General features: G+C 40.6%; 1 protein-coding gene and 1 long non-coding RNA gene across 2 annotated transcripts in view; one reads left to right on the top strand and one right to left on the bottom strand.

The window, feature by feature from the left end:
- The window catches only part of LOC125319786, a 37,235-nt gene extending 15,082 nt beyond the window's left edge, over nt 1-22,153 (bottom strand). Inside the window, exon 1 of the long non-coding RNA XR_007200893.1 lies at nt 21,866-22,153. This is a non-coding gene — a long non-coding RNA (uncharacterized LOC125319786). The remainder of the gene's footprint in view (nt 1-21,865) is intronic.
- Nucleotides 1-23,709, top strand: part of RAB3C (RAB3C, member RAS oncogene family) — a 129,184-nt gene that overhangs the window by 91,579 nt on the left and 13,896 nt on the right. Inside the window, exon 4 of the mRNA XM_048291351.1 lies at nt 17,877-18,001. Within this exon, the coding sequence (XP_048147308.1) occupies nt 17,877-18,001 (125 nt within the window). The remainder of the gene's footprint in view (nt 1-17,876; nt 18,002-23,709) is intronic.

Raw genomic sequence — 23,709 nt, 5'->3', positions numbered from 1 at the left:
ATACGTGGGTGTTTGATGTCCAGATATCACACACTATGTTGAAGACCCTCAGGAAGCTCAGAAAATGAGAGGTTTGCAGTTCTTCTCATGGCTTGTGGGCACGATTAAAAAGAGGGATGATTTAGTGTTTGAATCCATTTAATGTATGTGTGAGACGTCAAGCAGAGCGTAGCTCTAACCATTATATGATATTTGAATTGACAGTCCAAAGATAGACTCGTAAATCCATATAGAGGCACTTGAAGAACCAAGGTAGTTTAGCACAACTCAACACCTGAATTCACAGCTCAGGACAGCATGACTCCAAATTCTAGATGTCCATTTTCTGAAAATATCATCAACTTCGAAGTATTGCAGCACAATATACATTGCAACCAAGCCAAACCAAACCAAACCCTGGTAGGACACTACAGTTAACATCTGTCAGTGGTTTATCTAGTAAAACTTTGGATTACAAATAAAAATACTTCTCTTACTCTTGTCCTAAGTCTGAGAATGAAGAGTTATGATGTGTTTGCTTTTTCTTTGACACCTCTGACCAAAGGTGTTGGACCTCCTGCTCCTCACAATGAGACCTAGGGACTACTTGTGCCACCTTACTCCCTGCTGTGAATTTGCAGGAAGCAGTAAGACTCTGTTGCAAACAGGATTAGAGCCCAGCTGTCCTGACGCTTGCAGACTTACACTTAACAGGACAAGCAACACTGAGTGTTTTACCATTAATCCTTTAACTAAAGATCTGCACACAAGGAATGAGTATGCAGCATGCCTGGGTTTAATTTGGGGGAAGAGGTGTACCATCTTTCAGGGTTGGGATAGAGGGCATTGTCCTCAGTTTCCTTTTGCACTGGTGTAGTGGAGGGTTTCTCTTCTCTCAGCCTTTAAGCCTTTATACCTGCATTAAAAATATTACATATTCTTTTAAAAACCCTGAACAAAGGTAAGGGCTAGAGGCCTGTGGGGATCAATTTTGCATTACCTATTGTTTCTCTGCATGAGGGTTTAATAACATAAGTCATTTATTTGATTGCTAGGTATGCTTAAAGTGGTTGGCTAGAAAGCTTTGAACTTCAGTGAAGTAAAAGAAGCAAGCTGTTCATTTAATCAGCACATTTAATTCATCCTGCTTTGCATGCTGTGCCACACTGTCTTCTTTCCATATAAGGATTCTGTGGTATCTTCCTGCAGCACCCCTGCCTCTCTTCTGCAAGCAGCCAAAGATGGCTTTGTGCATATTGCTTATATATATGCTGTAGGCCCAACTCCTTTTTGGTGTGCAATGTAGCAGATACCTCCTTCTTGTATATCTCTTCTTTTCAGGTGAGTTGTTTATATTCAAGGTTCCTTCATTTTTTTTTCCACACTGACTGAGAGCATGTTCTTAATTTATCTTGCTTTTAAATATTTATCTTTGCACTGTGTGACTAAGTGGGAAGTGAATCAGCAAACGGAGTTTTGGTTATGTTAAGATTTTTTATCATTTTTAGGTGTCTTCTGCCTTTAGATATTTCATTTTGTTTATTACCGGTAATTCATCAGATTTCTCTTTAAGCAGCCATTGTTTAGAATGCAATGAGGATTTTCTGAAGCTATGCAAAAATTTTAGAAAAACCTTCAAAGAAAAATTGATGGAAGGGGAGGAAAGATTTTCTAATTTAGCAATCATATTATATTAAGAAATAAATGTAGCACATTTATTCCATGATTTAGTAAGATTAAGACTATTTATTTTTTCTCTCAGACTCACTCACTCACGCATGATACATAAATATGTAACATATAATTTTCAAAAAATTAATAGGACCTTTTCTGTCACTTTCAATAGTCTCTATTTTTTTTTAACCTGGTTTACCTTCATATTCTAAATTGTTTAAGTACAGTGAGGCGCTTCAGAGCCTTCAGAGATTATCTACCACAAATGTTAGAACAGGTACTTGATTATCACTTAGCATCTCTTCATGCACACCCCTTTTTACTCAACTGGATGGCTTTCAGATAACTCATAATTTGCTTCAGTCACATCCTCTATTCCATTCTATGTCCTTCCCCTGCCAGATGTCCAGAGAAAGAAGTTGAAATTTGTTTATGGAATGATAGATCTTTTCAGCACTGCTGTGACAAATGGGAAAGGAAGATTTAGATTTAAATCTTGTTATTCAAATTATCTTCTCTTTTTCCAAGTGGAAGACTGAAGCTATCAATGTTCACGTGGAGGTCAGGGGGCTGCCATGTGAAGCACTAGGTCCGTGAGATGAGCCCTATTTCTCTGAATGTACTCTGCATGTTGTGGCTCTCCAGAAAAGAGAGTAGTTCAATTGCATCGCAATTGGAGTAGTAGTTCAGTTGCATTCTGCCTCCCCTCCCAAACCTCCCACATCTGTGCTTCAGGTTGGCCTTGGATTGCATTAATTCATTCATATGGACTGTCTGTCTGAGAGACATAGTCATCATTTTTGTCATTGAACACAAGCCTTGATGAGACTGTATGCTTGAAATTTCTTCTCTTTTTTGATTGGGTTTTTGTGTTAAAAGAGCACCATTTATCTTCTTTTCACCTCTCGATGTGTCCCACTGGCATTTCCCCAGTCTGTAAATCCACAATCCATCATACAAAGGCCTACTCACGGAGGGCACCTTGTGTCTGTGAGCAGAGTTATTCAATAAAGTCCTTGTTTTAGAGGACAATCTGGAGGTGACCTTTTAGCTGTCTTGGTTAAATCTTGAAATCTACCATCATACTGCAGTAAAATTTGGCAGAGCCAGGAACTAACTAGTTCAACTTCAGTCAGTGTCTGTGATCTGCAGCCCCCATGCTTACAGGGTTAAATGAGCTCAGAGCAGCTCACATTGCTAGGGAGATGAGGGCTAGCTAAAGTTTCTGAGGTGTAAAGGTTTTATACCCAATGATTTCTTACTCTAATCCCAAGAGATGCTGTTTATACATACAAAGGCACATACAAATGAAGCCAGGTCTGCTCCCATTCATCTGTGAACAACAATCTGAAGCTATACAGATTTTAGCTTCACTGAAATCCAGGAATTTTTCTAGATTAAATCAGCCAAAGCCTCTCTTTGTTGTGGGACCTGGTGGTTAATACCATCAGGCCTTTCAGATATGTTGCTCTTCCCTTTTAATCTTTCTATCTCTTCCGGTCATTGTAGGAAAATACAGGGTTATCCCCCCCAGACACACTCACTGAAATTGAGGCACCATTTCAGGCAAAGGGATCAGGTGATGAAAGGAGGCTGGATGGCAGGAGGCAGTAACCCTTTCACAGTTCTGCCATGCACACAGAGGTGTGCTCAGCTGAGTCTGCCACAAACCAAGCCCTGCATTTTTCCTTCTTCCTCTACTCCACGCCTTATAAAGACCTGGTGACCAACTCATTCATTCACAATTACCTGTTTGAAATTGTAGACTTTCATTTCTGGCCATGCATAGGAAATGTTTTATTCTTTAGATCTTTCAGTACATTACTTCACAATCTTTATTATTTTGATCTTTCAGTACTCTACTCCACAATATAGAGCAATTCTACTGATGAACTTCTGATTTTATGATGCTTGTCCTTATAATCTTTCCATGCAAAGATTACTGTCTACCCAAGCACCTGTTTAACGAATGTGGTTTTGTCCTCTGAGAGGGGTGTTTACCCACTGAAGTCAGTGACTAAGTCCCAATGAAACAACGTTAAACTGTTCTTTCTTCTTTTTTTTTAGCCAGAAAGAAGCTGTAACCTTAGAAATATGTTAGTGAACGTGGTTCAAACAGTATGCTTTAAAGACCTCACAGGCTGAGTGAGATAAACTGTAACTTTTGAAAGTTCAATATGAGCCCTAGGAGAGGGCTCTAGCTTATTGAAACACCACTGTGTTCAGTTTTCAAAAGCAGTAAAAAGTTTTACATCTAATCTCCAAATGTTTCACTAGAATGTTATATTCATGGCTGTGTGTGTTGCAGTCAACTTCTGCAATACTCAGGATTTCCTTTTAAATCTGGCTTTTGGGGTCAGGGGAAAACACTATATTTTTGTTTGCGGAACTGTGATGGAGAACAAAATTCAAATATATACTATCTAGGGCTTGGGAGGCAAAGAGATACATATGTATGTACCTGTATGTATCTATAAACCCAGTCTTTTGATTTGTGAATCATGTAGCAGCACTACTGGCATTCTGAATGGATACACAACCCCTTTTTTGCCCTTAAAAAAAAAAAAATCTGACTTCATTTTTAATCCTAGAAATAAAATCTGAAGTCTAATGGCTCCCTCCGTCTTCTGTGAGTCAGCAGGAATAAACCTGCAGTTTACTTGCTTGCAGTGTGAGTCAGCAAGACAATCCTGCCACCCTGTGCCAGACAGGATGTAGACAGGGAAATGGTTTTTACTCTTGTCTTTGTCCACTGGCAGCCCTCAGAGAATGGATTTTGATTAGCAGTACCCCAAAAGCAGTGTGATCAGACTAATTAAAAACTTACCCTCCTGACCTCAAAGGAAAGAAAAAGCAACCAACCCCCTTCACAAAACCCCAGTATAATTATGTAGCTCATACTTGACTAGTTACCCAGCATCAGTTAACTGTGAGATTAAGATAGCCGCTATTTTGTCAATCCAGTTCCAGATATATGTGAAAAAAGGCAGAAGTTCACATGTTCAACTGAAAACTAGGCCACATGTATTACAACTCAAAATTTCAGACCTCAAATCTCTTCTTGCTTGCAAGTGTATGGCCACACAGGGAAATTACTTCCAAAGAGGTGTGGGTGCAAGGACACAGTGGGAGAATCAAAATGTAATGCCTAGAGTTCCAGTATAGCTCTGAATGTTTCCATTGCTCTGCTTCCAGAGGATAACAGGCTAAATGACTTTGAAGACAAAATGCTTCTTGATTCATATCAATTTTGGTGTAAAACAAAATTAACAGAAGAAACATGGTTTAGTAAAACAATGTTGTCTGTCTTACCAAGAAGGAGTAAAATAATTCACAATTACCCTGATACTTGCATGCTGCTTGAATCCTTAACAAGGATAGGTCATGATAATTTATGACAGGTGGCTTCAATGACCTGGGAAGCTTTTTCAGTGACTAAAATTAGGCATGGTTTGTTTCAACTCCATCTCTAATACTTAAACACAGATGGGCATTTCAGGACTCAATTTACATGCATATAAGACTGAGTTGTTTATGAAGTAGTTCATGCAAAATACCAAATGAGAAAAATAATTCAAAATTATCTAAGACAACTGGACATAAGAGAAGTAAAAGCAGAGTTCATTTAAACTTGAAAAAAGTGAAAGCTAAAACAATAAAAGAAATGAAATCCAAAGCAGTGAATTTTATAAGTGAGAGAAACTTGGAAGTAATTCCTTGTGAAACAGGTAGAAAGGGATTAAGAGTGACAAATGTGAAATTATTTTCATAATGAGATTTGACAGTAAAAAGTCAGGATCAGCTCGGAGTTCCTGAGAATTTTTTAATCAGAAGTTCCTTAAAGTAGGATGACCTGTTGGCAGATACTTGACATACATATTGTCTATATGAATCTGGATTTGGTATTTAAAAGAAAAGACAAAAAAATAAATAACCCTGTGTGATCCAGGTCAATGATTGCTATAGAACTCTCAGTATTGTTACAAAACAAAAAAACTTGACTGTGCCTTTAAAAACTTCGCTACTCCCAAAATGCCACTGTTGGGAAGGTGTTCTTTGGGGCTGGAGATGAGAGGCCACTCAGTAATCCCAGGTGCAAGAGCCTCTTTGGTAGGCAGTGCAGGGGTTAGGGGACTGTTGCAGGTGCAGTGAAGAGGAAAGTATTAGATATGAAAATCTAGGACCAAATGAACTTGTTCAGCATCAGTATTGCTTGCTTAACTCTTTTTTTTTTTTTTTTTAATTATCAAAAGGCCATCATTGTAAGAAAGAAAAAACAGAAAATGAGGACACATACATATTTGTCTGTATCTGTTTCTTTATAAACATATATTCTTATATATAAGAATACAAAATGGCAAGCAAAAAAAAAATTTAAGTGACAGGAAATTGCTTATTTACTTGAAAGTGTAGTATACTCAAGCAGATGCTGTAGTTGTTTTAGTAAATTTCTCCATAACTCCCTTGGTTTATATCTCTGTTTTTCAAATACCGGAGTTAGGGATCAGCTGGATTGATTAGGGTCATTACTCGGAATTCCAGCAACAGTCTGGGCAATCAGCATAAACTGGTGATAAACAGAATCATTTATTTGGAAGCATCTGGAACATGTAAACAAGGGGATAATCAAAAGATGTGCAAGCACAGTCTGTATTTTGCCTTTATTGTTTCCATGAATATTATTTTCCTATAAATACTTTTTCCCATCTCCTTTCAAACCCTATTTTTTTTTGGATTGTTTTCACTGTGCATGTGTGGTAGCAGCTTTGAAGGATGATAATTTAATGGTGGGTTTCTCAGGGGGGAGAAAATTAAAATGTACAGCCTTTTGTCTGTGTGGTGAGTTGTTAAATCACTTCCCACAGTATGACACAGCTTGTGGCATTATACATGACATAAAAACTCTTCATTAACATGTGTCCTACTGTGAAAAATGTGCTATATTAGTTGTCTGCCCGTAAGTAAACCTTATTGTGAGAGAGGATTTTGTACTCCTGTGAATAAGAATTAAATATTGAGATATATTTTATATTGTTTTATCTTGACAAAATATACAAGGAAGTTGCTTGGAAGATCTCTTTGCCTTTAATGTCTAACCCACTATTTATTATGTCTTTTTTACTGTTTTTGTAAATATCCATTCAACTTTTCTAAACAAAGAGCCTGGAAAACCAGTATATACAACACACCAGAAAAGGAAGAAATGCAGTTGACTGACAAGCAATTTACTCTCTTTTATGAATTCTTCATACCTTCAGCCAAAGCCTCCCCTGCCTAGGATGAAAGATGAAATGTAACTCAATAAAGTACTCAGCAGAGAACTCTGGATGGGAAGGCACTTCAATGTGCAGAGTAGGAACAGCTAGAAATTGTTGACTAGATAGACAATTCTGATTGATGAACATCTGTAATACCTCTCATCTTAATTACCACACAGAATCGTGTACTTATTAGTGCTATGCCAGTTCTTATTGCATTGTACTAAATGCAGACCCAGAGTGGACATCACTGAGCAAGTATATATTTCCTCATTACCATTATAGTAATGGACTATCACCAAGAAAAAGAAGAATAAATGTCATAAGCACACAGAGAACATCAGCTCTTACATCTTCAGCTGTTATCTCTGCTTTCTATCTTCTTCTTTGTTTTTAGGTAACAATGTGAAATATCGTATTTTCTTGCATAAGGTTGTAAAAATGCACATATTAAAGATCAGCTCAGTTTTATCTCTTAAAGAATGGGATTAATTTTGAATATCTTTGCAGCCCGTCATAACTGAAATGTAACACGTGGTTTTCTAAAATGAAGTTATGGCCTCAGAATCTTGTAGTGGAAGGTTTTTTTCATTAAAGTAGGTTAAATTCCTACCAGAACAGTGAAAACCTGTGATATTCTGGGTAATGTGGATTTTGACTAGCTTTCTGGCTGATAATGACCCAGAAATTTGTTATTGTCACACCTGTCATGCTGCTTCTGGATCATCAGTATATCTTCCTCCAAGGAAAGGTTAAATGTGTAGCCTTTCATTGCATGGTATGCGCTCTTTGCTTCTGCACAAGGAAGATAAGGCCTGTCAGAAGAAGTGGTGAATCATTGGTATTCTTCTGTTTTCTTCAATATCAGTGTTTTTTTCACAAACATAAGACATTTTTCTTCATTTTCCCTTCAATCCAGACAGAAAACACAGTATTGTATAAACAACAACTGACACAGCAAATACAGTCATATTCATATATCCTGCTCTGTTGCAAGCATGGAGGGCTTGCTATTTCCCATTTTTGCTAATATATGTGTACAGGAAACTTTCCTGTCTGACCATCCAGGAGCCACACCTGTATCACCTGGGCTGGGACCAAAGCTTTTTCACAGCGGATGGCTCCAATGACCCCACAGGTGCCCTGTTTGACTCCCTACACACCCCACACTCACACAGTCAGACCAGATTTCCTCATTGGCTCTCCTGCCTTTCCCATAGCAGAGTCTCAGATGTCTGGATCCTTAAAATCATTTAATCGTGGTGCAGTAACAAATCAACAGCTCAAGCTGGTGCCTTTGAGGAGGGTCTCCTAGTAAAGATGTTCTAGGCTTTTGTACCCTCAAAGTGTAAGCTCTCAAAAGTCTGGGGTCATCGGTTCCTGCTGTGTCTGAGTGTCCAGTTGCTGGACTGACACTACAGATTCCCAGGCTCACTGTTATAAAAGGGGTAGCTCAGGTTTACTTTTCCTGGAGCTCCTACCACCCAGAGTTCAAACTGCCGCTTGCAGTGCCCTGCTCACCAAGCTACCCACACTGAACATATCCTTAGCATACCCACTTCTCCCCAGATCCTTTTCCCCTTGCTGTTTTGTGATACGAAGGACAGAGTAAATTTATTTTTCTCATTTTTGTCCCCCTTTCATTGCCCTTCTCCATCAATTTTCAGTACTTCTGTGTTGCTGGGACATCTTTGTCTATTCTCTGTCATATGTTAGTAAGGCCTTGCAGTCAGTAGGTGCCAGTACCATCAGTGAAAATAAGCATCATAAATTCAATACACATCATGCATTCTGGATACAAGTGAAGATGCTGGAATGTCTGTTGCAGTGGGGATCCTGCAACACGCATATATCAAACCAGGAGTCCCGTGGAAAGGAAATATATATGGACAGACAGATTCTTGATAGCTGTTTCAGAGAGATGTTTATTTCTCCAGCCACATGGCCGGGGCTCTGCTGAGGAACTGTTCCAGTCACAGGACCGAGGGTCCTTCTGCCCGCGCAGGGAACACAAACCAACCAATGGGAACGAGGCTGAGCAGGGGCAGGGAAACCCCGTGTCTGTGCCCTCAGGGCCCCTCTCCCAGGGCTACACGGCAGGGGAGGGACCCCAACACCTCACCCGTTTTATTTTAATAAAAGGAGAATGAAAACAACTGGATAAACATAACAAGAACAGTTTCAAGACAAAACAAGCCACCCTCCTGAGTCTTTAAATGTCCAAACAGATTCTGTGGAACATCTTAGGGCTGACAGAAGGGAGACAGAACTCTCCAAGCATGCTTTGTGGGGAAACTGAGGCAGGAGAGGGTTTAACTTCTTCCCTCCCCCTTTTCATCCCCCACTCGGCATTGGAAAGGGATTTTTGGGGAAACAATTGGCAAAAGCATGGTTTTGTGAGGGAAACCATGGATGAAAAAACGGACTGGGAATACACTGGGGGTAATAGGACATAGGGTAAAAGGGAAAGGTGGGATTAGGAAAGGGAAACTGTAGGGGGGGCTTACAATGGAGATACTGTCTAACATGACTACGATTTTTTGCATATATACTGCCTTTTACAGAAACACCATCAGGCCCAGTGACCTGCGATGCTTGTAACCCTTTTCTCCCTAGTACAATATTAAATTCCACCACCTCTCCATCTCCCAAGCTTGGGATGCATTTTTCAGGGTTATTCTTTTTAATAGCAGTTCTATGCACGAATATGTCTTGCTGGTTGTCACACCTTGTTATAAAACCATAATTTTGCTTAACATTATACCATTTTACTATCCCTAAGGTCTTAGTTGCTACGATCTTTTCCTTTTTCCGAGTGGCTGCTGTTTTCTGTCTCGCTGCGTCTTTGCTCTCTCTTTCGGTCGCTCCCGTGTTGGAATTGTCGGGGCTGCTGGTGCCTGCGCGCTCTTCCCGGGGTCGCGTTCGGGGCCGTGCGGGCCGGGCCGGGCCGTGCCGCTCAGTTCTCCGTGCGTCGCCTCCTCTGGTCGCAGCTTCACTGCCGCTGTCGGGCGCTGCACCCACGTCTCGGCCGGGCCCCCGAGCGATGACTCCCCCGCGCCCTGCTCCAGCGCGCGTCTCGGCTGGGCGCGGCTCCGTTCCATCGCCACCGCCGCCAGCCGCTGCCTGCGCGCCGCCCCTCTCGGCCGGGCGTTCACGGGGCTCGCTCCACCACGCACTGCGCAGGACCGGGCAGGCACCGCCGGGTCCCGCCGCTCCCGCCGCGCCTCGCTCCGCCACCGACACTGCGGCTCGCGTGGCTCCGCCCGCGCGCGGGAACTGCCTCGCTGCTGCTCTCAGAGCGCTCGGTGCACGTGGCCTGGGCCGCACGGTCCCTGCGCCACGCTTCCCTTCGCCAGGACACAGCCGACATTGCTCAACAGTCTCGGTAACTAAATAATATTCACGAAAATATTCTTCCATCGGCATATATTTTGACTCCAGTATTAACTGTGTCCAAACGGTTTTCCAAAAGCCCTTGGTAAGAATTAAATCCCAAGAAACATAGAAAAAGTTCTTAAACAACCATGCCAGGAAGTGTTTCAGTTCTTTTTGAGCTTGAATCAAGCTAAAATTCACAAATCGTTGTTCAAGAATCATTTTTAGTTTAAGATAAATGTCCATATGCGGCTCTGAGAGCCAAGAGTCTTCCCACGGTTCCTCCATAGTTTAGATATGGAATAGCAAAGCAAAACCAAGAAGAGGAATCCAAAGTTTCCAGGGTTTACTCACACAAATCAGTCGCTTAGGGATCGGGGATCGTTCTGCTCACAAATCTCCACCATTTGTTGCAGTGGGGATCCTGCAACACGCATATATCAAACCAGGAGTCCCGTGGAAAGGAAATATATACGGACAGACAGATTCTTGATAGCTGTTTCAGAGAGATGTTTATTTCTCCAGCCGCATGGCCGGGGCTCTGCCCAGGAACTGTTCCAGTCACGGGACCAAGGGTCCTTCTGCCCGCGCAGGGAACACAAACCAACCAATGGGAACGAGGCTGAGCAGGGGCAGGGAAACCCCGTGTCTGTGCCCTCAGGGCCCCTCTCCCAGGGCTACACGGCAGGGGAGGGACCCCAACAAATGTCCACTAGATTTTAAACCCTCCTTGAGAATGATTGAGGTGCAATTTCCCCATTCTGCTCGCATGTTCATCTACATCAGCTATTTATTTTGATAATTATTTCCTTTATCCATTGCTTTTCATGGTTTTCACTAATGGCTTCAATAATTATTTAGAGGTTCGTAAATGCAAGGGATAGAACAATTATTGTGGTATTAACCACAATCATTGAGCTTTTATGGCCTGCACCTGGAGAACACAAGAAGGATGAAACAAGTAGAAAAATTTCAAAAGTTGCAAATATGCAGATTTTCCTTGTCAGTAGAGGAGGGAAGATCCTGAGCTGTTTCTTAAAGAAAGTTCTATTTCTGTGTATGGCTCCAACTATTCACCAGTTCAATTAAAATCTGGCAAATGTTAACATCTTCTTTTTATTATTACTGACATTATTACTAATTATTTCCATTATGTTCCTGCTGTGTCAATAATTGTGGCCACAAAAAGTTTAGTATTCAAGTACACCAGGACCCTTTGTCTTGTTTTTGCTAAGACTGCTTCAAATTTTTAACCTTAGTACTCTCTTCAAAGTCCCAATTAGAGAGCTGATTTGGGGTTTTAGTTGGTAGGTTTATGTTTTTAATGGTTTGTCTCCCACTAATGCTAGATTATTTACTGGAAAACAGATGAAAAGCCTGAGGTCACCTCTCTCCCTGCCCTGCCTGCAGCAAGGTCTAAGCACCCAGTGCAGAGCAGCTGGTACAGAGCCAGATTCCAAATGGCCATCAAGACTGAGCATTGCAGTCATTTAACATGCCATAGAGAATAATCCTACATATGCCCTATTTTCATCATATCCAAAAGGTAAGCATGAGAGAGAAAGAGAGGAGACGGGTAAACTCTAAGATGCTGGGGCATTCTTAAAGCACATACCAAGTAAGCATTGCTGGGAATAATAAAGAGTTTAAGAGACATAAAGGAGGGCGTGGGAAAAAGAATGGAGCCTATGGTGTACAGTGAAGTGTAGAAAACACTTGGTTGTATGAGGGAGACTTCAGACTCACTCTGTGGAAAAGCTGGCTTGAATGGTAAGTGTGTCAGAGCTCCTCACAGACAAGCAGGGTGGGAAAGGACTCATGGCATGATCCCATCTCCTGAAAAGATGGGAATGACAGAGCTTACCATCCTTACATCCTTACACCCTTACACCCTTACCATCCCTGTCTCTGTAAGGGGTTGGAGAGGGCAGTGGTGTGTCTTCCCACTTTAAGGGATGGAGACTGTGGGAAAGGGGAAAGAGACCCTTCATTGCTCCAATTACAGAAGGAAAATTATGTCCCCTGAAAAAACTGGAGAGCAACCCTTCCTGCTCAGAGGGGGATGGACACTTGGCACACTCATTAGAAAATAAAAGCAGGAAGTTCAGTTGGAAACACTGGACACTTTGGAAACACCTCCAAACTCACAGTGGCTTCTCTTATACTCCCTCTCACTAAATAAAGAAATTGAGAAATAATAGATAACTTGGACTCTGCCCCAGATCCCACCACTATGTGACCTCTAATAATTCAGCTAACGGGCTTACCAGTCAGCATGCTGTAGATGAAAATAGGAGAATTTTAAGGATTAATCAGTGAACTCAAGAAACCAGTAACTTTAAAAAAAACCCTAGTTTTGGTAGAGGTTTTTTTAATTTTCTTTTGGGTTGGTTGAAGTTTTTTGCTAAGGTTTGGGGTTTTTTTATTTTTTTCCTGGAAAGATGATGCACCCCAGTTCGTTGAGTACTCCTTTCAGAAATCAAAACATCAGAAGTACAACCTGTTTCCTGAATTTGCTGGAATAAACACTATACACAGCCCCCTTTGGAGCATTTTCTTTAGGGTATTTCTCTTGCTGTCTGTGCACATGACTTACTACATAATAAATCTAAAAAGCCTGTAGAAACCAGTCTCTCTGTGGTAGGCAAGAATCCTTGGAGGACTTGATCCAAAGAGTGATGAATAGATTAAGGCTGTCTCTAAAAGTTCATATTCCTGGTATATTTACTCTATGGACATGTCTTTATATTTGCTTGCCTTCCGTGCAATCTGTGGGTGAAAATATACTAGAGACTATTCCAGGTTATATGAATATTTGTCCTGGACATAGATGAACTATTAAAAAGTGATTGTTTGAAATGATACTCAACGTCAACCCAAGGTATGTCAGCACTGAGTGCAACCTGAAATATATTGAGTGCAGCAAACAGCAGGTTTGCCTTCTGTAGCAGCTTCTCCAAGAAGCAATGCAGTGTTACCCAGGCACAGCCATGTTAAGTCTGAACTCAGGGGAAAATATATCCTGCTGGATCTGACTAAGAGAGGAGCTGCTGCTGCAGCTCCATATCCCAGGTCCAACTAGTAGTGACGCTGAAGACCTATTCCCAGCGGGCCACGTGCACACAACTCACAAAGGGAACAGCACATATATGTGCATATGCACATGACCATATACACACACACACTGGAGACAAAAACACCCAGGAGTGCTCCCACAAACACCGAGAGCATCATCATCCTCACACTGCTCCCCTCCACAACAGCACAGCATTGAGGTCCACTCATGAGAATATATATCTGTGGAGACATACACATCGTGGCTCCCTCCATCAGCTGGGCTCATAAACTCAGTCTGCCCAGTACCTGCCCCTGAACCCCTGTCTCCTCAGTTTCTGGCACCTGGACATTAGCCTCCAGTGTTGACTCGCAGTGATGGGTTTCACTTTGGACAGTGGGACTGGGACTTTCCTGGAACAACCCTGGAAGGGACCTGGATGTGGTGTCCTGAGGGAGGTATCTTTTCAGCTTTTTACCGGCTAGCACTTGTATTTCAATGCCTCAGAAAGCGTTGAGCAACCCAGAGAGGTAGCACGGGCAATCTGGCACTTTAGTAGCTCTAAAATCGGTACTTGTATCAGCTGCAAAGCAAATACCACCAGCAGAAGCCAAGAGGGAGAAATACAGCTCCCTGCTCGCTCAATTTCCCGCAGTTAGGAGCTTTCAAATGAGACAGACAACAACATGTTCGCAGAAAGGGTAGCAGAGCCAGGAGAGGGCGGGGCCTCCCTCGATCGTCTCTTGTATCCGGAGAAGGGGAAAGGGGAGGACTGGGGGCGGACCCGGGGTGACCGGACAGTGAGACACTGCTGAAGAGTCTGAGTTACATTTGGTTTTGCCCACGCTTAGAACAAAGGAGGTCAGAGCACATGGCAGAGGCAAGTGTCTTTGGGAGGGGGAAGGGGAGCTCAGAACAGGCAGCAAGTGTCCAGGTCTTTTTCTGAGTCTTAATTTGGTAACCTGCCTTAGTGCACTCCTGCTCCTCCAGGCTAGTGGACATAGGCTTTGGATAGTCTGATGTTTCTTGCAATAGGCCTGAGAGCAGCCAGGGCCAGGATATTATTGGGGCTCTCCCCTGTGCCATAATCTCTCCGTGCTTCTTTTGGATGTACAGATAAGCTTTTATCACCTAATCTAATGTGAACAGTCTGGTTTCCACAGCAGTAATATCAGAGCAGCTCTCCCACATTGCTCTGTGCTATCTGCCTTGGCTTCCAGCTTCTCAGCTGCCTCAGCCAGCTTGGGGCTGGGTGTTCCTGAACCCCACTCTGTCACACTGTGCAGCATTCCTTGTAAGCTGCCCAAGAGCACACACACAGGCACCCTGCCTTTGACGCCTGGGCAGTTATTTGATCTCATCGTTTTAAGATAAGCCAATAGCATTGCTTTTATTTGCATTCAGCAAGTGCTCTTTTCTGACCAGGGATGTGGTAGAATTGCAGTACAGGGAGAACAAGCGCGGTGCTGATCATGGAAAGTAATGGATCATTGCACTCCTCCGTTAATCTGCCCCTCTGGAGTCTATACGTTATAAAAATTCAAGCATGATGCATATTCCCTGCCTACCATACAACTAGAAAGGGAAAGATTTACAGGGTAAATTACTATTGACATACACCAGGTCACTGAGAGTGAACAAGAACTGTCATTTCAGCTTACTGCAAACATCATCTTTGCCTTTTCATGTATTCAATCTTCCTGAGGCTGAAGTTCTTTACAAGGACAACTGTTCATGCTTTGGATTAATCAGGAGCCTCAGTCATTTGAAAGGTCATGTATGCAAGGAACAGCATTTTTTTTTTTTTTCAAGTGACCTATATGCTGACTTTGGTGGGGAGTTGTGGGAATCAAAACCTATAGAAGCCAATAGTGGAAATGTACATCTAAAAGAAAACATAACAATGATAAGCCTGTTATATCCTTTGAATTAAGCTTCTTCTGATGTGGTGTTGGGTGTGGATACATTTGACTGATTTTCAGTCAGTTATATTTTTGCACTACAGAGTCTTTGCAAAATGTATGTCTTTGGATTTGTTTGCAAGGACAAGACCTCTTCTTGTTACATAAAAATAAATTAACTAGAAGATGAGACATAAGCAAGTCAGATTAAATAACGTCTATGAATAAAATAAGTTGCTTTAGTACTAAGCATTTGAGTGCACAGATTCACAGTTGTAGAATAAAAAAATCACATCTGGCTACAGTAAAATGAAGGGAGCTTACATTCTTAATGAAAGAAACTCATGTAAAGCTCTGGAGCCAAAGTCTGCAAAACATGGCTGAATGAATGTTCTTTACACTTGTGTGGTGCTATTTCTTCAGTATTTCTTCATATTCTAAATTTTTTTAATGTCTTCAGTATTTCTTCATCAATTTATTCTATTTCAACTTTGCAGATTATGTAAGTAATTCCTTCTGTAAAGCTTAATATCTTTACTGTATATTTTTCTTTTGAAACATATTTGATTTCCTGCTGACATAAAGGGAATAAATTGGCTCCCAACTAATAATTGTTCAGAGCTAAGCTCTTTTAGAATCCTTAATGGACTAACACACTGACATTTGAGGTACTACTATTTGCAAAGTTGCTGTGGTGACAAATGTAGTTCTGGATATAAACACAATAATAATTCTACTTTGCTTAACCACTCAGCATGATTCCAAAAGGACGTTTCTGCCAAACTGAATGCATGTTGTCCTTTTTTCTGAGAAATGGTATCTTTAATAAAATATAAGTGTACAGGGAAGTCTGACTTCTTTTTGATCACAGTACTTTATGAACACCTACTCAAATTGCCATTAAAACAGATTTTAAAGTAGCACAGTGTCACTTCTTGAAGAAAAGATCAGGTCAGGCCCAAGGGAACAATCTGTAGCACAAAATGTCTAGAATTTGCCTCAGCTTCTTTTTGGTCATTGTGAAAAAGTGAAACATTCCTAAAGGCAGTGTGATCCGTCCTCTTAAATTTCTCTGCCTGGCACTGCAAACCCATCAGACATGGCCTAGAGGTTCTTTGACTCGTGCAGGGAACCTGTAGGCGATGTCATTGGACCCAGGGTCACAAAGATAGCTATAGCAGCTTTTGCCCATGGCCATCCCTCTGGTTTTGCAGTAAGCAAAGCCAGCTGGAGAGATTTGATCCACTTGCTGTCTTTCACTAAAATCAGTTTTCAGACTACATCATGATCTTTTTCCTGAATTTTACAGTTTGTAGGCAGGGGTCTGAATATGTAGAGATGATGGCTGTTTTATGAGAAGGGGTCACTAGTGAATGTAGTACCCACGCAGACCAGCTTCCAAGACATTTAGGTGACAGATTTTTGAAGCTATTTCATCTTTTCTCAAAGAAACTGAGAAAACAGGTCCCTGATATGCCACAGGATCCCTTTCCAGGGTGTCCTCTCTTAGTGTGTAGTTAGAGGTTAGTTTCTATTCTATTGAAGTTTTCCTAAGCACCCTGTAATGTCTAAGGAGGGAGGGAGGGGTGGAGAAAGTAGTGTGAGACGGGCTGGGGGAAAGAGAAATGTTCTCTGTCTTTTTCTCTCTCCATTGATCATATGGAGACAGAAGAGATATTAATGTCCCACCAAACACTTAAAACCTAAAGCCAGACAGTCACAAGCCAGATAGTCACAAGTCCAAGACAAAGGGTAAGTGCTTGGAGTAAGTTTCCTGCATCCTGCATTACCTTGAAGGGCAGGTACTGCTGCCAGTCAGAACGTGGTAACCAGCAGCATCACTCTTGGCTGAGCCTGGAGCCAGCTGTGAAGCTTTCCTTCCTACAGAGCAGGTCTGGGTGCCAGCAGAAAGGTGGCAGGCAGCAACTGAGAGGTACCATGAGTATGCCCCTAAGTCATCCATTATCTGTATCACGTTCAAAGAGAGCATTGTAAGCTGTTTCACCACCAGTATTCATGGTGTTTCAAGGCCTCAGATACTCCCATTCAGCTGCAGTCATGGTTAAGGCTTGTATAATTTAAATGGAAGATTAATCAGAGTTCAGGTTCAGCCCCTGCCCATGGCTTGATGCACAATGTAAATGTTGCTGCCCTTCTGGTAGATCAAAGACATGTAGAGGAATGTGCTGGAGACAAACAACAGAAGGAAGACAGACTGGCTCTGAAATTTTGAGGTTTTGCTGCTAAAGTTACATCCCGATCTTAAAAGTAAAAGATAAGAAATGAATAAGTTGTTGGTTTTCTTTCAGAGCTCTGTTTTTAGATTATAAGGTTTGCATTAAAATGTGAAAATGGAGAAAGTGTCACCACTTCTTTCTAAAATATAGGAAGAATGTTGATGGCAGGAGAAAATACTATTTTTAGCAAGGAAAAGTAAAACCTGTGTTGATACTCTGCCCATAATATCCTAACAGATAATCCTTAGTTTATTTGAAATTTGTAACTAAACAGAATCATGCTACCCTAGTTGTCAAAATCAATATTGTTTCTTTATTCTTGTTGCAACTCTGCTTGAAATTGACTTAAGGGGAATTTGCTTTGCTTTGACTCCTCTCTCTCTCTTTCTCTTTTAAGGTCAACTCAAATCAAAACATACTCTTGGGATAATGCCCAGGTTATTTTGGTTGGGAACAAATGTGACATGGAGGATGAACGGGTAATCTTCACTGAGAGGGGAAAACATTTAGCAGAGCAACTTGGTAAGAAAAGAAACAACTAAAGCTTTGTGATTGCTTGTGAGAATGCACAAACTAATCTCATTAATTGCTACAGTACTTGTAAATACATGTTCATGACACATTCATTGTAAAAGAATAGTCACACATTGCCTCTCTTTTATTTCTACAGCCTTTTTGATACAGAGCAAGATTAGCATGTGTCTGTATATATACAATATCTTTAGATCATTAGTGCTACAGGCAGATAAATCCTAGAAAAGAAACAAGTAAATCAAAAAAACCCAAGCACCATCCCCTCAAAAAAAAAAAAAAGGAAAAAAAAAAGAAAAGACAAAACAAGGAAAAGGAAAAGAAAGTGAAAAAAGAGAGGAAAGGAGAAATTTCAGAAACAGCTTGCTAGAGCTTTTTGCAAGTTAAATGGGTTTGGGTTATGATTACCAATACCAATAACCCAAAACAGAAAGATGCTGCTGTCCAACTCCCACTGCTGACACTTCATCCACTGATCTACTCTATATTTACAGAGGTGTAGATATGAATTTGTTTCATAAAGTCTCTCTCTGGGAAGCAAATTTTGTACACACAGAAAGTTGCCAAGCTGTGAACACCTTTGTTGTTTCTGTTTCTACACAACAGTGTTATCCTTTCATACTATGAAATGTTTTTGAAGTGACACTGGCCAAACTTTAATGGAAAATCTCCAGAGCATCACTGTAATACTACTACCCAGCCCCTTTTTTCCTTCAAGTTTCCCTATCTCTGGAGAGTAAGCTCAGCAGATGTGCAAATCAAACTCTGGCATTGTTAGAGGTCAGTTTATGTGCAGGGAATCATAAATTATGAGCATGGATTTGTTGTTGTTTTTAAAACTGAGTGTGGTAAAAGTTCAGTGTGGTCAAAATATATGTAACCAAGATCTCCTTGTCACTATTCCTATACAGGTAGTTTGATGAAAGGATGTTTTAAGAAGGGATCTAATCTCATGGTGGTGGTTCTTAAGTTGTGTATATGCATAAGTCAATGACCTTATTTTTTAAAAAATAATTTTTTCTAGTTGTACAGTTGCTTTTCCTGGTAAACAATTTCATCAGAATAACATACCTTCCTATTGCACCTGTCTTAATAAATGTTGCATACATGTAAAAGAACTCCTTGAAAGTACACATTAAAGATTACTATAGATTAGTCCTTGAAAGGTGACAGGAAATATTTAACAGAAGATTATATCCAGAAAAGTTTCCAATATTTGTGAAGAACTGAGTTTCTCAAACTGCTTGCAAAAAAACTGTGATAGTTACCCTTGCACTTGCTTTAACAGAGGATATTTATCTTTGAAGAAATACCTGTTGTATTTTTATATTTTTTTTTATCTGTTCTTCCCATTTCTAATATTTATTCATTGTAGTAGGAGATAAGAAAGTGTATTCATTGGACAAATAGATCTCAAAAATCTAACAGTCTATTTTACCACAGATTTTGATGAGGTGCTAAAATGTTTTGCAACAATCATAAATTTTCACTATAGAGTTTGAAGATTTTTTAAAGTCACAACAAATCCGAATTTCTATTCCTTATAGGAACCATATTCCTATAAAAAAAAAAAAAAGCAGTGAATTGACAAGGAATTCCCAAGGTCATGAATTTATCAAGACAAAAAGGAACTTTGCATGTTGTACAGTCAAGAATCCTCGGATGTAATAACTAATGTTTGAAAAAAAGAAAAAAAGAGTAATGAGATAGATATCAAAACTCATGTTTCAGGCTTTAAAGCAAATTCTAGCTCCTGGGATTTAAAATTCAATCTTTATGGAAGAAGATTATTCTCTATTTCCATATTTATCTACTCAGGGGTGCTCTCTTCTCAGATATATATCCCATGGCTATCTCAAGGGCAGATTATTGTATTAGATAACTTGTGTCTCTGATCCAGTCATTAACTGTAGTCAGACTGCACACACAAATGTTTACATGTTTCTTGTACAGCTGCAATAATTTCTTAAATCTGTCCAGAGTCTGTGTGAGGTGGTGTGGGGAGCAGCAGAAGAAAGACTTTCCGTTAACTGCACCAAGTGCACTGGCCTTGCTGGCTGGTTTGGAGGACACCCATTGTGTTATACTCATGTGACTCTCTTTTGTTTCTCTGGCAGTAAGTTGATAACATTTCTTACAGACAAGTTTTAAAAATAACATTATAGATTTTTCTGTCCAGCCAGGCATTTTAAAACTGTGGGCCCTTTGAACGCAATGTTGATCGCAGACACAATTGCAAGCAAATACTGTTCATGAGTGCTGTACAAATGCTACACTGTGACATCCTGTTCTCAAGTGTGGTTTTATTTTCAGCCCTTGTTTTTTTGAAGTCACTGAGAAAATGAATACATGCACCTTCTGGGGTGAATTTTCAGAAGGTCAAAAAGAGCACTGGGCATTTAAGCCTCTAGGAAACGTGGTGTTCTGTTGAGAACAGTGTTACTGGAAAATGGGGCCTCCTTGTGGCTCCTGACCTCTCTGAAAAGTGTGGCCCTAAAGTTTATTAAGGAGGTGTAATCATTCATTTCTGTAAATCTCTGTGCTGGCTTATTTTTCAAGTGTAACCCAAACAAGTGGTTTAAATCAACCAGCAATAGGTCTCGTTACTGTTGGAGGAGGTGTGGCTGAACTAGTCAAGTATCCTGTGGTACCTCTGAGTACCTTTCTCATGGTACAAATCAAAGTTCACAGAAGAAAGAAGGAAGTTAGGAATGCAGACCTGACCATGAAGGAAAATTACAGAATGTTTATAAGGTCAGAATATGTCTTGTTTGCTTTGAAGATGTGTATTTAAATTTATTGTTAATGACATGACATGGGCAATACCATGTCATTGATCATATGGATCATAGCTACAAGCAGTCTAGTAGGTGTTTTGTGAAAAGTGTGAACTGGCAAACATGCAGTGATACTTTCTCTGATCATAGCAAATTATATTTGTGGGTCTTATGAACCAAATGCAATTCATTTATATTCAATAGGCCTTTTGCAATTTTTTCCATGGATTTGTACAGTGATGGTTTTAAGGCCATATAGAATCATGCCACTCACAATGTCCTTTAAATATGCACAGTTTCTCTGTTATCTACTTCTCCTTTGAATTGGCCCCTTGATAGTTTTATTTTATGTTTCTTCACTGTTTTATTCTTACAAACAGTGTACAATTGTTACCTGGTCTGTACCTCTCTGGGTTTCAGAGAACTCTGTCACACTCCTTTTTCTCCATACAGTATTTCCCAGAATATTTAATTGTTCCAGGCATAAAGACACAAAGACACACATTAGTCATTCCTTATCAGCCTATTCAGTATTTTTTAAGTGCTTTTTTCAGAAATCAGTTCATAGTCGTTTAACACAATAGCATCATTAAAAGACTAAGGTTAGAATGAGATGAAAAGGGATCAAATTAAGTCATGTAACTTTTTCTCATATAAGTATCATTCCAAGAAAGTGTAGAAATGTGACAAACCAGCCAATAGAGATCAGTACTTAACACAATGTTAATATTGATATGGTAATCACAGCAAACACATTTAAAGAAGTTTATTCTCTAATCATTACCAAAAAAGGGAATGGAATATAATTCTTAAGATATTTTGTATCTTCATGAATGTTTGCTCTGAGCAGTACATGGATTGGCTATAGAGTGAAACCCCAATATAGTCAGCACTTACATGTGTTAAAGCATTTTAGTTAAACAGGGTTGGAACTTCATGCAAGCGAAATGCATGCACACTTGCCAGCTGAATTACTCGCAGTTTTCTGAGATATTACTCTCATGCCTTTCAGCAAAATTCATACATTCATAAAAGTTTGGTGTCAATTGTCAAAAGAGAAATAAAAAGAGTGACTCACAGGTGGCTTGATGTCTTGGTTCTTCTATTCCCAGTCCATATGATATACTGATATTGTTATCTACATTCCAGCTAAGGATTAGCAGGCAGAGGTGTGCACAGACCTTTGAATAGAGTCTGAATAACTGCACAGGCAATTGGATAGTTGCATATGCAGTTTGACATACAGTTTCTCCATTTATTTGGGACATTCTGCCGTGCATGCTAATTAGACACATCATTTTTTATGTGTTCTTTAGTTTCTCAGGTTCTTCTTATGCTTTGCCATCCAGGATCATCCATGGCTGGGGGCATTCTTCATGTCCAAGCATGCCCTAGGTTGCACTCGCCTGTTTTCTAAATTTATCTGGCATGCTGTCTCTCCTAGAGGCCAACAACCAATGTCAGTAAACAAAATTAAACAGGCCCTTTCTGGGGGAGCTCTCACATTCTCTTCTGCAAGGGGCAGCAGAAACCAGCCCTCACACTGGATTCAGGGCACCTGCAAAGGCCTCTGAATATTATGTGCCCCATGGCCAGCAGTGCATGTGACTTCATTGCACCTCCACAGCTTGCCACTCAGAGAGATAGTCATTTGACACCTCAGATGTAACTATATACCTTATCGCCATCTTTTTTCTTCTCATTTGGGCTGTTCCTTCCTTTAAGTTTTTATTTCCACTTCCCTCCCTTCCTTCCTTCCTTCCTTCCTTCCTTCCTTCCTCTCTTTTTTTTCTTTTTTCTTCTTTTTCTTCTTTTTCCTCTTTTTCTTCTTTTTCTCTCTCTCCTTCTCTTGATTCCCAGTGCTTTGAAAATAAATTCCACCAAAAACAAGGAAAAAAAAATCTTAACTTCAAACAGAATCATTCTTCCCTGCCTATTTTGTTTTCATTTTTGTCTTGGCTCATATATTTATGTAGGTGATGGTCGTGCCAGGGAGATGACAGAGACACAATTGAGCTGTGATTACATTTCCTCAAATTAAACCATTTAGCATGCCAGTAAGCGTGAAAGTGGGGCATTTGTCAGTGTTGTGGGCTTACACAGGGTGCAACTGTTTGTGGTCTAACCCAGCCTGCAAGAGCAGACCTGCTGCTGCGGTGGCACAGGAACATGACTGGTTTCTGAATCCTTCCTGGGCTGGGGCACAAGGCAGCAGCTCCCCAGCATCAGGATTGGAGTGCACCTTCCCTTGCCTTGGGGTATGAGCCTGGGGGGTAACGCTTACAGTAGGCATCTGTGGGCACACTGGGGCTACTAGGCAGCTGTGAGTTTAGGCACTGAACTGAAGAGGCATTTTTAGTGCTGTAATTTTGGCATGTAAATCAGGAACCAAGAGAGAGCTGACACCTCAGCACACAGTTTGCTATAACAGCAAGTTCTGTTTTGCCTCTGTGGCTGACTGGAGGCTGTGGTGCCCAAGGCAGGGTCACCCACAGCTTAGAGAGCATGGACATATGGCTGCATCTAACTTTGCATTAAAAATGAAAATAATTGGGTAGTGCAGCAATATGCCTGTTCAAACTTCCATCCTTCACTGTTTTTTAGGTCTTTTTAATGGGCAAATGTTTGTTCCAGGGAAAAGAGACAGACTGACAGTGCTGAAAAATACCAGTCTTTTGTTTAGTTACAACACAGACAGGGTATTGGCAGAGCAATTAAAGGTTCCTGTCCCCAGGATGTTCTTTTACTGGGGGAAATGCCAGCCTGCCACTGCTTTCACATACTGGGAGTTGCATTACAGCAAAGTTATTAAATAACAATGAGAAGCAAGGGTTTTCTCAACCAATGTCTCCTGTAAACACACAAAAAATATATTTGCCAGAAATCTAATTTATTGCCCAAATGCACTCATTTAAAAAGTAT

Source organism: Corvus hawaiiensis, chromosome Z (genome assembly GCF_020740725.1).
Source record: "Corvus hawaiiensis isolate bCorHaw1 chromosome Z, bCorHaw1.pri.cur, whole genome shotgun sequence".
In the NCBI taxonomy this organism is placed as follows: Eukaryota; Metazoa; Chordata; class Aves; order Passeriformes; family Corvidae; genus Corvus; species Corvus hawaiiensis.
The sequence above is the reverse complement of the archived record's forward strand: the minus strand, read 5'-3'. Positions and strand labels throughout refer to the sequence as shown.